This window comes from Protobothrops mucrosquamatus, unplaced genomic scaffold (genome assembly GCF_001527695.2).
Source record: "Protobothrops mucrosquamatus isolate PMUCROS unplaced genomic scaffold, P.Mucros_1.0 scaffold_276, whole genome shotgun sequence".
NCBI classification, from domain to species: Eukaryota; Metazoa; Chordata; class Lepidosauria; order Squamata; family Viperidae; genus Protobothrops; species Protobothrops mucrosquamatus.
In genome coordinates, this window is record NW_015386352.1 from 814,671 (window position 1) to 830,211 (window position 15,541).

Here is a 15,541-nt window from a genome sequence, read left to right on the forward strand (position 1 = left end):
CTCAACCTGGCTTTGCGAGTGGCTGAAAAACCCACTGCAGTCTCGCTGCACTGCATCTGCACTGGCGACACACAGATAAGCCTCCAGGTGGCATCAACGACCCTCTAAAAGAAGGCAAATGACCAGCTGTCTGCAAGGAGTATAAATCAGTGATGGCAAACCTTTTAGAGGACGAGTGCCCCAAAACTGCCCCGCCCCCTGCTGCCCCCCACTTCGCTCACACCCCGCCTGCCCACAGGGCCACCCACCACCTCCACTGCCTGCCACAGCAGATCGCCCAGATGGCCCTGCAGCGCCATGGCGGCCACGCCCTCTCCCTGCACCCCACAGCAGCATCTGCACATGAAGGGCATAAGGGTGGAGTCTTGTCCCTGCTCCCGGCTGCCATGTTCTTGGCTGCGCTACTATGTGCAGGCCGACCCTGGGGGGGGACTCTCCTCCAGGGGGGCTGCTGGTGAGGAGGAGGCCGTGGGGGGAGGCGGGGCTGGGGCAACGGCACATGTGCCCCCCAAAAGGGCTCCGAGTGCCGCCTCTGGCACGCGTGCCATAGGTTTGCCACCACTGGTATAAATCCTTCCATTACCCACCATCCAGTCGGAGCTGAAGAAGCTTCTGGAATGAGAAGCGAAACGTCTTCAAAGAAAAACAAGAAAGTCCAATTGCCCCTTGAAAAAGCATCTTTGGGATGACCTGGATGACTGAGAATCTCCATAGAGACCCACTACAGTGGTCACTTACTCAGGGGTACTTGGTGTTACCATCTTCTGGTTCCACTATCCTCAAATATCCTGCTAGTCTGCCTGTTTCTTTTTTTCTTTTTTTAAGTTTTATTATTATTATTTTTAACAGAGTTCAATAATAATTATTCAACAAAAGCGTGTTATCTGAGTATCTTATTCACTAATACAAATTAAATTCCTAATCCCTAAATCTTTTCTCTAACCATTGATAAAATAGGTCCCAAGTTTGAAAATGTTCTGTTTCTTCTTTTTCTTTCAACCTTAAAGTAAGTCTGTCCATTTCCGCACGGTCTAATATTTTGTTGATTATTTCTTCTTCTGGTGGTATTTCTTCGTTCTTCCAGTATTGTGCAAATTCTTGCGGCTGTTATCACATGTAAAATCAGATATGTACTTTGCTTATCACGTTTTTCTGGCATTATACCTAATTAAAAAAAAATTCAGGTTTATAGTCTATGTGTTTCTCTAACATTTTTTCTAACCAAATGTGGATTATTGTCCAATATCTCCTTGCTTTAACACATGTCCACCACATATGATAATAAGTACCTGGTTTGTGTTTACATTTCCAACATTTCTCTGACATGTTTTTAAACATTTTTGCTAATCTTGTTGATGGCAAATGCCATCTATAAAACATTTTATATAAGGTTTTTTTTGTATGAAGTTGACATTGTTAATTTATAGTTTCTTTCCCACAAACTTTGCCACTTTTCTAAGTCTATATTATATCCAAAATTCTTTGCCCATACTATCATTGTTTTACTTGTTCATCTTCCATTTTGAAATGTAATAAGAAATTGTACATTTTTTTGATTAACTTTTCATCAGAAGTTGATAATGTCTGATCAAACATAGTCTGTTCTTTGTAAAATCCATACTGTTCAATATCTTTATCATATCTGACTTGCATTTCTAAATGTGACCACCATGTTAAATCAATGCTCTGATTTTCCATCTCTTGCCTAGATTTGAAGTTCCTTTCAGAATTTAGAATATCTTTATATGTCCATATTTTATCGAGACTGACTATATTTGGACTATATTTGTTGAAAGCCATCCTGGAATTTTCAAATAAATTTTACATTTTATTTTTTCCCAAGTTAATAATATATGCATTTCTAATATAGTAGTTTTGGAAGTATTTATGTATTTTATTTTTTCCGTACCATAGAAAAGCATGCCAACCAGGTTGCAGGTCATGTCCCTCCAGATACAGCAATCTTTTATTTTTAAGAGTTATCCATTCTTTTATCCATGTTAACAGTGATGCTTGATAATATAAAACCCAATCTGGCAAGCCAAAGCCTCCATTTCCCTTGGCTTCTTGTAACATTTTCAATTTAATTGAAGGAAAGAATAGAATAGAATAGAATAGAATAGAATAGAGTAGAGTAGAGTAGAGTAGAGTAGAGTAGAGTAGAGTAGAGTAGAGTAGAGTAGAATAATAACTTCATTGTCACTTTAAATGTACACTAATCAACATACATTAAAATGAGATTTTGTTGCATACAGCTCTCAAAGAGTAACCACCTTCAATATACACTGCAACACACGACAAAAATAAATAAATTATGCATATATCCACATACACACACATATGTGGTCCAAAGAAATAGCACAGCCTAGTTTGGATGTATACTTGTACATGCGAGAAAAACGAATCTTGTGAATTTACCAGATGGATGGCACAGGGAACAAAGCTATTACAGAATCTGATTGTCCTGTTATAAATACTTCAAAACCTCCTCCCAAAGGGGAGCAACAGAAACAGACCGTGAAGTGGGTGAGTGGGGTCTCTTAAAAATGCTTCGAGCGTGTTTGTGCTTCGGAGGAGGCAGGTGGGATGTGGTGCCAGTTTGCAATTTACAGAAGCTTGTGGGGGCAGGGGGGAGGAGGACGCGTGTGTTTGCACTTTGGAGAAAGGGAGAGAGAGAAGAAGGAAAAAAGGAAGGAAGGAAGGAAGGAAGGAAGGGGAGGGAGAAGGAAGGAAGGAGATGGGAATGAGAAAGGGAGGCAGGCAAGGAAGGAGGGGAGGGGGAAGGAAGGAAGGAAGGAAGGAAGGAAGGAAGGAAGGAAGGAGATGGGAATGAGAAGGCGGGAGGTACATGACCTTGGAGATGCTGTAAGGGTCATAAGTGAAAAATGCTCATAAACCACTTTATTCAGTGCCTTTGTAACTTCAAACAGTCACTAAGCTAACTGTTGTAAGTCGAGGACTACTGTTCTTTATCATTGTTTTCCTTTTGGGGGTGTCATCAAGTTTTGACACCTTGCTAGGTGACTGGAAAAGCCCTGAGTTAGAGCAGGGCTTTTCAACCTTTTCACTGATTGTATCACTTTTAGAATATGGCAATATTCAAGTACCACCAGTCACCTTGCAAGGTGTCAAAAACTTGATGATCAAAAAACCCTCCGGAAAAAAAGTGATAAAGTACAAGTAGTCCTCACCCCCCTTTAATATCATGTCTTCCCCCACTCCCTTTAATATCATCTCTTCCCCCACTCCCTTTAATATCATCTCTTCCCCACCCCCTTTAATATCATCTCTTCCCCACCTCCTTTAATATCATGTCTTCCCCCACTCCCTTTAATATCATCTCTTCCCCCACTCCCTTTAATATCATCTCTTCCCCACCCCCTTTAATATCATCTCTTCCCCACCTCCTTTAATATCATGTCTTCCCCACCCCCTTTAATATCATCTCTTCCCCACCGCCTTTAATATCATCTCTTCCCCCACCGCCTTTAATATCATCTCTTCCCCCACCCCCTTTAATATCATCTCTACCATAGCCATGCCCACACAGCGGGCCACGCTCACCTGGCACCCAGAGATACGTAAATGGGTTTTGGGCTGCAGTTTGGGCACCCGGTCTCTAAAAGGTTTGCCATCACTGCAGTAGGTATTGAGTGGAGTCCAAAATGTCTTTAATTTCAAAATGTTGTTCCCTTTCTACCATAATGGGAGGAGGGGGTGGAGCAACAGCTGGCCTTAATGGTGACTGTTGCTCGCACTTTAAAAAGCTGCAGTGGAAGATTGGGTGGATTTGCCTGAGGGATTTTGGGAGTTCTAATTCCACTGTTACTGGATTTATAATTCTAACAATGGGGAATGGTCCTACATATTTGGGTCAAGTTTTTTAGATGGTTGTAGGGATTTTAGTTACTTAGTAGATAGGTAAACCATTTCCCCTATGTTAAAAGGTTTTGGCTCGACTCTCTTTTTGTCTGCTTGAGTTTTGTATGCTTGTCTAGCCTCATCCAAAGCTTTCCTAACCACCGGCCAGGTGTTCTTTAGTTGTGCAATCCACTCCCTTAACGAAGGGATGGCAGGTTCTGCAGGGGAAAGTTCTGGCATCGGGTTAAAACTTTGTCCTGTGGCTACTTGGAATGGAGTGTAGCCCGTACTGGAGTGAACGGCATTGTTGTAAGTGACCTCCGCAAATGGGAGTAGGTCTGTCTAGTTGGTCTGCTGGTAATTAATAAAGCATCTAAGATATTGTTCTAGTACTGAGTTTGACAGTTCAGTCCCACCATTCGTTTGCAGATGATGACTAGATGACAGTCCCTGAGTGATTCCTAACAGTCAAAAACTCCTTCCAAAACTTCGATGTGAATTGTACTCTCTGTCTTATATGATGCACTGTGGGGCTCCATGCAAGCGATAGATGTGCTGAACAAACGGTTTCGCTAGGGCTTTTGCTGCAGGGATTTTTGAGCAGGGGATAAAATGCACTTGTTTGGAAAACAGGTCCATTATGACCCAAATGAGGGTGTTTCCTTTGCTCTCTGATAGCTACACTCTAAAATCTATAGAGATCTCCTTCCAAGGTGCCGAGGGGGTTGCTACTTGCTGTAGCAGCCCAGGTGATTTTCCTTGTAATCTTTTTGCTGACGTGCAAATTGGGCAGCTGGCTACATAGCTTTCAATGTCCTTTTTTGTTGATGGCCACCAAAATTGCCTTTTAACTAGGTGTTGTGTCGACACAATCCCAAAGTGGCCTGCTGATTTTGAATCATGGCAAAGTTGCATGAATGCCAGTCTCTGACTTTTGGGTATGTATAGTTTTTCTCCCACCCAGGGTATGCCATCTGTGATGGTGCACAGGTTCTTGTGACCTAGAAACCACTCATCAGTTTCCAGCGCTTTTCTGAATTCAATTCCTGCCTGGCTCGCTAGCGGTTTTTGTAGTTTGGCTTCTGCTCAGGTAGTTACTCATGCTGCCAGCTGCGTTTCTGGCATGAGTGGTTTTGTTACGCTAGCCCGAGTGCTATACTGTGGCAATCTGGATAATGCGTCTGCCAGGAAGTCCCCCCCCCGGCAGATGTTTCAGTGTGAAATTGAACTGGTGGAAATGTGACCACCGTGCTTGCTTAGGGGTAAGTTTCCTGGGCGTCTTTAGTGCTTCCAGATTCTTGTGGTCGGTCCACACTTGGAAAGGAATTTTGTTCCCCTCCAAAAAGTGCCGCCATGTGAGAAGAGCCCACCATACTACGTACGCCTCTTTTTCCCAGACCGCCCACCTCTGTTCAATTTTGGTGAGTTTTCTCGAAGTGTACGCGCAGAGCTGTAATGCCCCTTCATTGTTTTCTTGTAACAGTACAGTACAGCTCCCACTGCTACATCGCTGGCATCTGAATTACAAAAGGCTTGTTGGTGTCGGGATGCCTTAGGACTGCTTCTACGGAAAACAGCTTTTTCAGCCTCTTGAATGTGGCTTGGCATTTTATTGTCCATTTCAACAGCTGGCTTGGCTTGGGTTTTCCCTCCCCTCTGGTTTTTAGTAAGTTCATGATTGGTAAGGCTATTTGGGTAAAAGAGGGAATAAATTGCCGATAGAAGTTAGCGAATCCCAGGAAGCTATGCAATTGCTTCCTCGTGCAGGGTAGCACCCATTCTAGTACTGCCCGGACTTTCTCGGGCTCCATTTCTATGCCCTCTGGGGATATGCAGTATCCCAGATAGTCTATTTTATCCTTATGGAATTCACACTTAGAAAGTTTGGCATAGAGGTGGGCTGCCCATAGTTTGTTTAGGACTGCCCTGACCAGTTTGACATGGTCCATGGTCTCTGTGAATATAAGGATGTCATCCAGGTAAACAAGCACACCCTTGTATAGGTGCTCCCTTAGCATGTCATTTATCAGTTGCATGAACACGGCAGGAGCTCCCTGTAGTCCAAAAGGTAGAACTTGGAATTGGTAGCATCCTAAGGGGAATTAAAAGTGGTTTTCCACTCGTATCCTTCCTTAATCCTGATTCAATAGTATGCTTCGACCATCTAGGCTTGTGGTGGCATTCTGTCACCACCTCCTCTTCCAAAGAACTTGAGGATCCGGAACTGGAGTGTTTGCAGGGGTTCTGCTCAGCGGGAGGTTCCCCCCCATAGCAGATTCCTCTCTCTCTATTCCATTGTCTGACATGATTTGCCAAGTCCCCCAGTAAGGGCTTTCCTTCCGGGCTGACTATTACTGCAGATCCTGTCCAATGTCAGGGCCCACTTCAAAACCTCCTAAGAAAGCAGAACTCGTGGAAACAGTTTCTTCCAAAAGGAACTTTTATTAGGAGAAGCTGATAGCAGGCATAATAGACAGGATCTGAGGGTTTCCTGCTCAGATCAATAGGTTAAAAGTGTCCTAAGCAAACCCCACCCCAAGGTTCATCCGGTCAGTTCAAATGGGCCAATCCCCAAGTGTTAAGTCCATTGTGGGAAAGAGCAGATAACGCCAGGCTGTCTCAGGGTTGCAACAATGTTTTGTCGGCTCTTCACACCTTCCCTTCCGAAACGGAGATAAATCAGTTGCCGGAGGCGGATTCCTTTCTTTTCCCCCCCTTTGTAGCTGACATCAAGGGGAAAGAGGAGGTATGCAGAAATGCAAAGTGTTACAGTGTAGCGATAGAGGAAAACAGAGTAATAACCCGCAATGCTTTTCCCCCTCCCCTCCAGGAGCATGGTAGAATCCAGAAGTATAGAAAGAGTAGAGTTAGAATTAAAGGTAGAAAAAGGACCCCTTAGAATATGGGTTCTGACAGCAAGTTAAGGCAGAACCTCCTATGAAAGGAAAAGGAATGACTGAGAAATCATTTTAAAAGCCACATCAGTGACATCCTATATTCATTTTAATCTGTTTTAGGATGGCCGGCAATGAGGAACAGCACAGAGTTTAAAGGGGTGAGGATGTAAGATAAGTCCTATTAGCGGTTCCTGACTGGGTTCTTTCGTGCCTTCTGGCCGCTGCAATTTGAAGGTCCTGAGCAGATTGGTAAAGAAAAGGAAAGATTCCATCCTGGCTAAGGCTTCCCACACACAAAAACGAGCCCCTGCAAAGGAAATGTTAGAAAAAACAGAAAGGGAAGAATTATATCCATCATGGAGAGGCAGCCCTGGTATCTATCACCTCTCCTCTCCTCTCCTCTCCTCTCCTCTCCTCTCCTCTCTCCCTTCCCCTCCCCCTCTCCTCCTCCTCCTCCTATTCTATTCTATTCCTATTCTATTCTATTATGTTCTGTTCTGTTCTTATTTCTATATTCTATTCCATATTATCCTATCCTATCCTATCCTATCCTATCCTATCCTATCCTATCCTATCCTATTCTAGCCAGTCCCTAACCACTAGAAAAATTATTCAGAGTTTACCTGCTCCAAATGGCAGAAATTCTTCTCTCTTCATAAAATTCCCATCCTTGTCCAAAAAATGATTTGGATTGAATTCCTCAGGCCTCTCCCATTGCTTGGGATCCCGAAGAACTGAATGTAAATCTATAAGAACGAACGTTCCCTGAAGGGAAGACAATTAACAATGGATGAGTCAACTCACATTTAGTCTTTGACTAATATTACACTAATCTTAGGCCACAATCCAACACTGCTTCTCTGAATTTGGTGCTGCTAGCTCCTTCTCTATAGTTATCAAAAACCACTACAGTGTTATGATTTTAGATATTTCTGCATGAAGTCAAGAGAAAATGTAGGTGTGACTGGTTATAAGCATAAACATACATTATAAAGTTCCTTCTTCTTTAGATTTTTTCTTTTAGTGTGCCTCTAAGACTCTGCATAACCCAAGAGGTTGCTCTAAGGATTTATGTCATAAAGTGGGACTCTTAAATACTCATTTCATTCGATGGAACGAAGCCATCCAGATCTCTCTTACCTTTGGAATAAAAAAGCCACATGTGTTTACATTTGTCACCGTTTGCCTGGGACCACTAACCAATAAGACGTATTTTAAACGTAGAATTTCATGAAGCACAGCGTGAGTGTAAGGCAATTTCCACCGGTCTTCGTAACAGACTGAGTCACAGGAACCCAAAGCAGTTTCCATTTCTTTGTAGACTTTATCTGGGTGAAATGTGAGAAAATGTTACTACGGTTAGTCCTCAAATTTAGTATTTGACTAATATTACACTAATCTTAGGCGACAATTCAACGGTGCTTCTCTGCCCAAACTTTCTGCTAAGTGAGACATTTGTAAAGTGAGTTTTGCCCCATTTTACAATCTTTTTTGCCACAAGTGTTAAGTGAATCACTGCAGTCGTCAAGTTAGTAACTCGGTTGTAAAATGAATCCGGCTTCCCCATTGACTTTGCTTGTCAGAAGGTCGTAAAAGGGGATCCCATGAGCCCAGGATACTGCAATGGTCATAAATATGAGTCAGTTGCCAAAGGTCTGAATTTTGATCACATGACGATGAGGATGCCACAATGATCATAAGTATGAAAAATGGTCATAAGTCACATTCTGAGATCCCTTTTACAAGAAGGTTGATCCAGCGACTCACTTTCCATTTTTTTGTGTGATAAAAATAGCATGGAATATTTTCTTTAGGACTTCATAGCTCTATTCTCTCAAACCATCTTTAAGCCTTTGTGCATGACAACTGTTTTGTTCTCAAAACAGTAAAATAGAAACCCAGAGGGTCTACAGTAAAGAGGGGCAAGGATAATATCTTATGGTAATTAACACATTTAACTATTACAAACTTCAATGAACTGAAGACAGCAAATTAACAAAAAGATCCATATGAACAGTACATTCTTTTCTAGAATTAATTCATTTCATTTAGTCAGAAACATGTTGTAACATAATGCATCATCCTCTCATTTTTATCACATATATAAATAATTGTTATTAAATAATTTTTAATGAGATACAAACAATACAACTGTTGAAAAGGAAGCAAAATAAGGAAAATAATAGTAAGTGAAAAAGAAAAGAAAAAGTTATAAACTTTCTTTAAACGTTTTCATTTTTATTACACTTCAAAAAGAGATAACAACTCATATCTTGGATTGTTATTTAAAATCAGAATAACTTTCTTTTCAGTTATATGCAGTGCTTTTTTTCTAAAAAAAAAAAATAAGATGCCGGAACTCACACACGTCATACAACCCGCCTTGCCTATCCTACAAGGTTCCATCCAAAAAAGATGCCGGAACTCCGTTCTGTGCGTTCTATGACAAAAAAAGCCCTGGTTATATGGGATTATATCTTTTGTTGTATTCAGAGTTCCATAAATGAAAGCTCTTCATAAGAAGATAAATCCGATATAATTATTAGATTCAAATCCGATAATTCAATTTCACATTGCGATCCTTAAGAATTCTTTCCGACATTATATTAATATTCAAGTTGAAAGCCACAACATAATAAGACCAACCATATGAATGTTAAAAACCTGCAAATTTCTTACATTATCAACACAAGATGTTTTGATGTCTATCTTTTTAAAATAATTCTGCAAGGAGTCCACTTAACCCAGGAAATATTGTCTGATGGATTAGTTCCTTTCCTAATATATTTCACATTTTTAAAATTCCTGGACTCATCCATTTTCCAGAGGTGACACTTATTTGCTTACCAAGGATTAAAATAACCACAATAAGTTTCATTCCAGAAAAACATAGATGTTCAGATAAAGACCCAATAGTATATTTGAAAAGCTAGTTGGCTATATTCTCATAACATCAGCAATTTGATATTCTAAGGTCTTTAGCCTCCCCAAACAACATTCTCATTAAGTGAGATATTTGCATGAATTCACACTGGCTTCACTCTTAAAAATATTTATTAGTCTGGATCAGCGGTGGGATTCAGCCAGTTCGCACCACTTCGGCAGAACCGATAGCTAATTTTTTGTTGCCCAGAATGGACTTCCAGAAGTGGCATCCATACCGTTGTTCACATATTTGAATCAAGGTAATTATGATTTAGTAGCTGATCGGCAGAAGTGATATATAGAGAATGAGTCAGGAGAGTATTTGGGGGTATTATCCCTTTAAGAGGCTGCATCTGAGGAGAATGGCAGTTGGAACCTCCTTGCTCACTTCAACCGTTTGAATATAACTATCTTGTATACTGTAGGCTCCCTGATTATTGTTGTTTCATATTGTATATTAAACCACAGTTCTTTTAACAAACCACTGTCAGATGTTTATGCTCCTGTGTTAGAAAATAAGAAAAAGGCTGTGATAATTTATATCTTAAACAACTAAAAGGACTTGGGGGGAGGGGGAGGTTTTCTTCTCCAAGCTTGTGAGTTTTTTTTCCCCAAGTTTTTTTTTATTAATTTTCCAATATTACATTTACGTATTTGAAAAGTAGCGTGGCAGCTGAGAACAGTAATTCCATTACATTTGAATATCATCAGTACAAATCTCAAAGTATTACAACAATTAATTCCCTCTCTTTCCCTCATAGTATCTACTGTCTCATATTTGGACCAATACAGTTCTTATTCTATCAGTCAAACAAAAATATCTTTCTAGCATTCATCAATAATCTTCAGTCTATACATATCTTAATTGGTTTTAATGTGGAATAATGAACAATTACTAAAATAATGATTTGTCTGCATAATTACTAGAATAATGATGTGTCAGGAATAATGCATAATCACTAGGAAAATTCTGTGTCACTAATATGTGACTAACCTAATGCGCATTGCACATGGATACAATGTATGTAGCAAACCCTCCATTGTATACCCGTGAGAAACGAACCTAATGTATTACAATGTGTATTACAATGTGTAGTCCTTTGTTCCTGAGAAAAGGAAAGTATAAAACTGAAGTTTGAACCCGCCCTCAGGGTTCAGAATTGCTTGTCTCTATTGCTTCTGAACCTGTGCAATAAACCTCTCTGCTAAAACCCTCTGGAATTCATAAGAGTCCTTTCGTTTTCCACAAGAATTAGACATTCCATCTTTTAGACAATAACCTAGTAAGTTTTTCTTAACTTTAATTTCCCATTGATATTTAAATTTAACGTTTAATCTTTATCATTTTAAATGACCCCAATTTCTAAATCTCCTATCTCATATTTGGGGCTAATAATTTTTTTTATTTTCTTCCTTCCTTTCCCCCCCCAAAAAAAAGAAAGAAAAAAAACCCGTCAGCATTTGTACCACAAACCAATATACAAATTTAATTATTAGTATATGATAATAATAATAATAATAATAATAATAATAATAATAATAATAATAATAATAATAATAATAAAAAAGTTGGAAGGGACCTTGGAGGTCATATAGTCCAACCCCCTGCTCAGGCAGGAAACCCTATACCATTTCGGACAAATGGCTGTCCAGTCTCTTCTTAAAAACTTCCAGTGTTGGAGCATTCACCACTTCTGGAGGCAGGTTGTTCCACTGGTTAATTGTTCTAATTGTCAGGAAGTTTCTCCTTAGTTCTAGGTTGCTTCTCTCCTTGATGAGTTTCTACCCGTTGTTTCTTGTCCTGCCTTCAGGCGCTTTGAAAAATAACTTGACTCCCTCTTCTTTGTGGCAGCCCCTGAGATACTGGAACACTGCTATCATGTCCCCCCCTCGTCCTTCTCTTCATTCAACTAGACATACCCAATTCCAGCAGCCGTTCCTTATATGCTTTAGCCTCCAGTCCCCTAATCATCTTTGTTGCTCTTCTCTGTACTCTTTCTAGAGTCTCAACATCTTTTTTACATCGTGGTGACCAAAACTGGATGTAGTATTTCAAGTGTGGCCTTACCAAGGCCTTGTAAAGTGGTATTAACACTTCATGTGATCTTGATTCTATCCCTCTGTTAATGCAGCCTAGCACTGTGTTGGCCCTTTTGGCAGCTGCAGCACACTGCTGGCTCATTTATACTTCTAAGTTTTACTTAACCTTTGTCTCAACTCATAACAATATCTTAAATTCAAATCTTAGTTATTTTTAAATATTCAAACTTTTAGCCAATCAGTGACCTGATAGTTAATTTTCCGTTAATATTTTAATTTAACGTTTAATATTTTTTCCAAATTTTTAATTAAGCACAATTCCTTTATCACAATTCCTCATACAATCTAATATTTAAAATACACACCTTATATATAAATTCTACCATCTATCTTAACAAACTAATAAAACAATATAATATTCTTATTTCAATATTTATATTTCTAGATTTTATATAACCAAAATTTTCTTTATCTCAAATCGTTACAATATCTTATGTTCAGAATATATATTCTATCCATTTGGATATACTCTATTTTAGATCTCATGTGTAAATCAAAACCCCAATTCTTTTCAGTTTTATTCTAGCTTTTTTTCTTTACCAAGTCATCTTTCGTATCTTTGCTTTTAAATCATCAAAAAGATCTCGTTGTATTGTCGTGGCTATTGTTTGATATTGATAAAAGTGTCCAGTTGATGTTTTCTTAAGAGGACTAGCTGATCACCTCTTTGGGGTGACTCGGTCATTTTCAGCTCCCCCCCCCAGCGATGCGAAATTGAACGGGGGAGAGAAAGCAAATCTCCCAGTCATCCATGGTGGCCGCATGACAAACCGGAAGCCTCCAAACGTGTGGGTTGGTTTCTGAACATGTCGTTACCAGGCTAGGTAATCTCGTCAACTGAGTTTAGGGGATGTCAGTGTTCTGTTTATAAGGGCTTAAGGTGTGGGTGTGTCAAGTGAGGGTCTTGGGTCACATGTGAGTCATCAGTGAGGGGCTAGTGATGGGTCTTGTGATGGAGAGCTTACATCAGGTGAGGGTCCTTGGGAGGTGAAGTGCTGGCTATGGGGGATTGCGCGGGATGGTTGAGGGGTGGTGCCATCCCTGGTTGGCTGTGCAGTGGATTTGAATCCTCAGGGGTTGTAGGCTGATTGTAGGTTGATGTGTCTGTGGATGGAATTGCTTGTGGGGTGCCAGGCTTTGACAAACTCACAAGCATGGTGGGTGGTAGTGTGGCCGATGATTTTAGTGTTGCTCCAATCGAACTGGTGCTGTTTGGTGTTGGTGTAGGTAGAGATTAAGGATTTGGGATTGTGGTTTTTGACTGTCAGAAAAGGATTTTTCATTGAAGCTCCAGGTCTGATCTAAGATCACTGGATGATTGTCACCATGTATGATTTTCTTAAATAGTACTGAGAAAAGAAGATGCATAAGATCCTTCCATCCATGATCATAAAGAGCCGTGGTGGCGCAGTGGTTAGAAGGCAGTTACTGCAGGCTATTTTTGCTGATGGCCAGCTGCCAGCAGTTTGATTCTCACTGGCTCAAGTTTGACTCACCCTTCCATCCTTCCGAGGTCGATAAAATGAGAACCCAGATTGTTAGAGGCAATATGCTGACCCTGTAAACCACTTAGAGAATGCTGTAAAGCAGTGTGAAGCGATATGTAAGTTTAAGCGCTACTGCTATCATCTCATCAAGATCTTCAGAAAAATGGGAGGGGAGATCTCCTAGAATTGGGGATTTCCATGGCAGATGTAAAGATTCATCCTTCAGGGTGAAGTTGGGCACAGGAGACATTCGTCTCTATAATAATTTATTCAGTCTTATTTCGTAGATGAGCCAGAACTACCCTATTTTCTTACCTTGGATATCTGGATATGCCACCATGAAGAACAAAGCCCATTGCAGAAAACTTGCTGTTGTTTCTGTCCCAGCAAAAAACAATTCCAGAATGCTATGAGTCATGTTTCCATTATCAAAGGTAGAGTTGGGTTCACTGTGTTTCTAACAAAAGGGGAGATTTTAGTTAGAATTATTTATTACTTGGGTACCTTCAAGTTAGTCTTGACTCTTGGTGACTTCTTGACAAGTCCCTGCAGTTTTCTTGGCAAGATTTCAGAAGTGCCATTGCCTACTTCCTAGATCTGAAACAGAATGGCTGGCACAAAATCACCCAGCTGGCTTTGTGTCTAAAGTGGGACTTACCGTTTTCTGGTTTCTAATCTTCCATCTACACTGAACTGGCTCTTTTAATTAGAATTTGGTATATGCAAAATCTATTTTTTTCTGGGAATGGAACATTCTAAAGAAATCTGGAACTTCCCACTTTTTCTCTGGACCTTGCTGATCCAGCTGGTGTAATCCAAAATAAAGTCTAATTTTTCTACAAGTGAATCCTCTAGACTAGAAGTAGTTCATGGTGTTCAAAATGACACAGGATTATCATTTCAGCAGTGAAACCCATTAGGGACACCAAGAATTACTTCCAGATGAAAGATTAATTTCAGGAAATCATTGAACCAGGTTAGCACGGAAGTGGAAAAGATGTAGAATGTTCTGGAATTCTCTGTAATGTTCCATTCTCAAACAGAATGTGTATTTAACATGTACAGGTCACATTGAAGATTGTTTGATCATTGTGCTACCCTCATGTCATGATATTAAACAGCTGTTTTTGGGTGTTTTGAATATTTGGTTCTTATCTTTTAATTAATTTACAACAAGAATCCATGAGACCAAAGTAACTTCAATTGATCATATGTGTTAAGACTTTTAATAAATATTTCTAAACAGATCACCCTTGAATTTGAAAAGTTTCTAGTTCAGAACACCTCTAATTTAGCTCTGACTGAATTATTCTCAAAGGCTCAAAAAAACCCACCCTCTTAACATGCCTGTGTATCCCAGCAGGCATGACTAAAATTTCCAGAAGGATCTTTACCTTTTCTATCTCGAGTAGATACAGATCTAGGAAATCCTTTGGCTGACGCTGGGCCAAACCTTGAATGTGTTTTTCTGCCTCTTCCTTTATAATTAATAAACCTTTCTCTATGGACTCTTGTATCTTCTGATGAGGTCCTGGGAGATGTTTCATTAGCCATGGAAGCAAATCATTGAGCTATGTAGGAAGTAAAAAAAAACTCCTATCAGGTCCTTGATGGTAATACAGGTAGTCCTCAATTTATAACTGTTCATTTAGTGACTGTTCAAAGTTACAACAACACTGAAAAAAGTGACTTGTGACCATGGTTCACACGTACAACTGCTGCATCATCCCCATGATCACATGATCAAAAGTGAAGGGAGTCTGGGAGTTCACCCTGGGCGTCATGGCGACATAGATGCAAGAAAACAGAGCTCCAGTTTCCTAGTCCGATTTCGCTTTGTCTGGAGACCCAAAGAGGTCAGAAAGTCGCCCTGAAGAGGCAACGAGGAGGAAGGGAAACATTTGAAGTTTGGAGCCAAGGGCGGACCGAGGAAACTCTTCAAACAGGCGGGAGAAAGGGTGCCGGCAAGTACGCAGACAGCCCAAGCCACAGACAGCCGGGGAAGAAGTGAAGAACCGCGGCAGTGCCTCCGAACAGCTGACTGTCAACAACATGTTTGACCTGGATGAGATTCTTCTTTATTTCTCTTCCCTATGGACTTTTAAAATATAATTCCCTGAATTGGATAACTTTTAAAAGTAAAAAAAACCGGGAAAACTTGGGAAGAAGAGAGTTAAAAGAGGTGAGAAATCTGGAATGGGGAAACAAAATTAAGGAATATAAAAATATGCAGAAAAGATTTGACAATGATTGAAAAGAAAAAAATGATAA

At 40.2% G+C, this 15,541-nt stretch overlaps 1 protein-coding gene across 1 annotated transcript; it reads right to left on the reverse strand.

The window, feature by feature from the left end:
• Positions 1-6,874: 6,874 nt before the first annotated feature.
• Positions 6,875-15,054, reverse strand: LOC107302580 (cytochrome P450 2J2-like). Its single transcript, XM_015831698.2, has 6 exons — positions 15,043-15,054; positions 14,665-14,841; positions 13,586-13,727; positions 7,899-8,086; positions 7,382-7,523; positions 6,875-7,065 (listed from the first exon to the last, which is right to left on the reverse strand). The coding sequence occupies exons 1-6, from the start codon at positions 15,052-15,054 to the stop codon at positions 6,875-6,877; spliced, it is 852 nt and encodes a 283-aa protein (XP_015687184.2).
• Positions 15,055-15,541: the final 487 nt, after the last annotated feature.

What these genes read in the sequence shown, in the direction of transcription:
- LOC107302580 (XM_015831698.2), bottom strand. An exon ending in GGCATATCCAGATATCCAAG is followed by an intron (nt 8,087 to 13,585) that starts GTAAGAAAATAG and finishes CATTTCACCCAG; the next exon opens with ATAAAGTCTACAAAGAAATG. An exon ending in ATTTCTGCCATTTGGAGCAG is followed by an intron (nt 7,066 to 7,381) that starts GTAAACTCTGAA and finishes TTTCCTTTGCAG; the next exon opens with GGGCTCGTTTTTGTGTGTGG.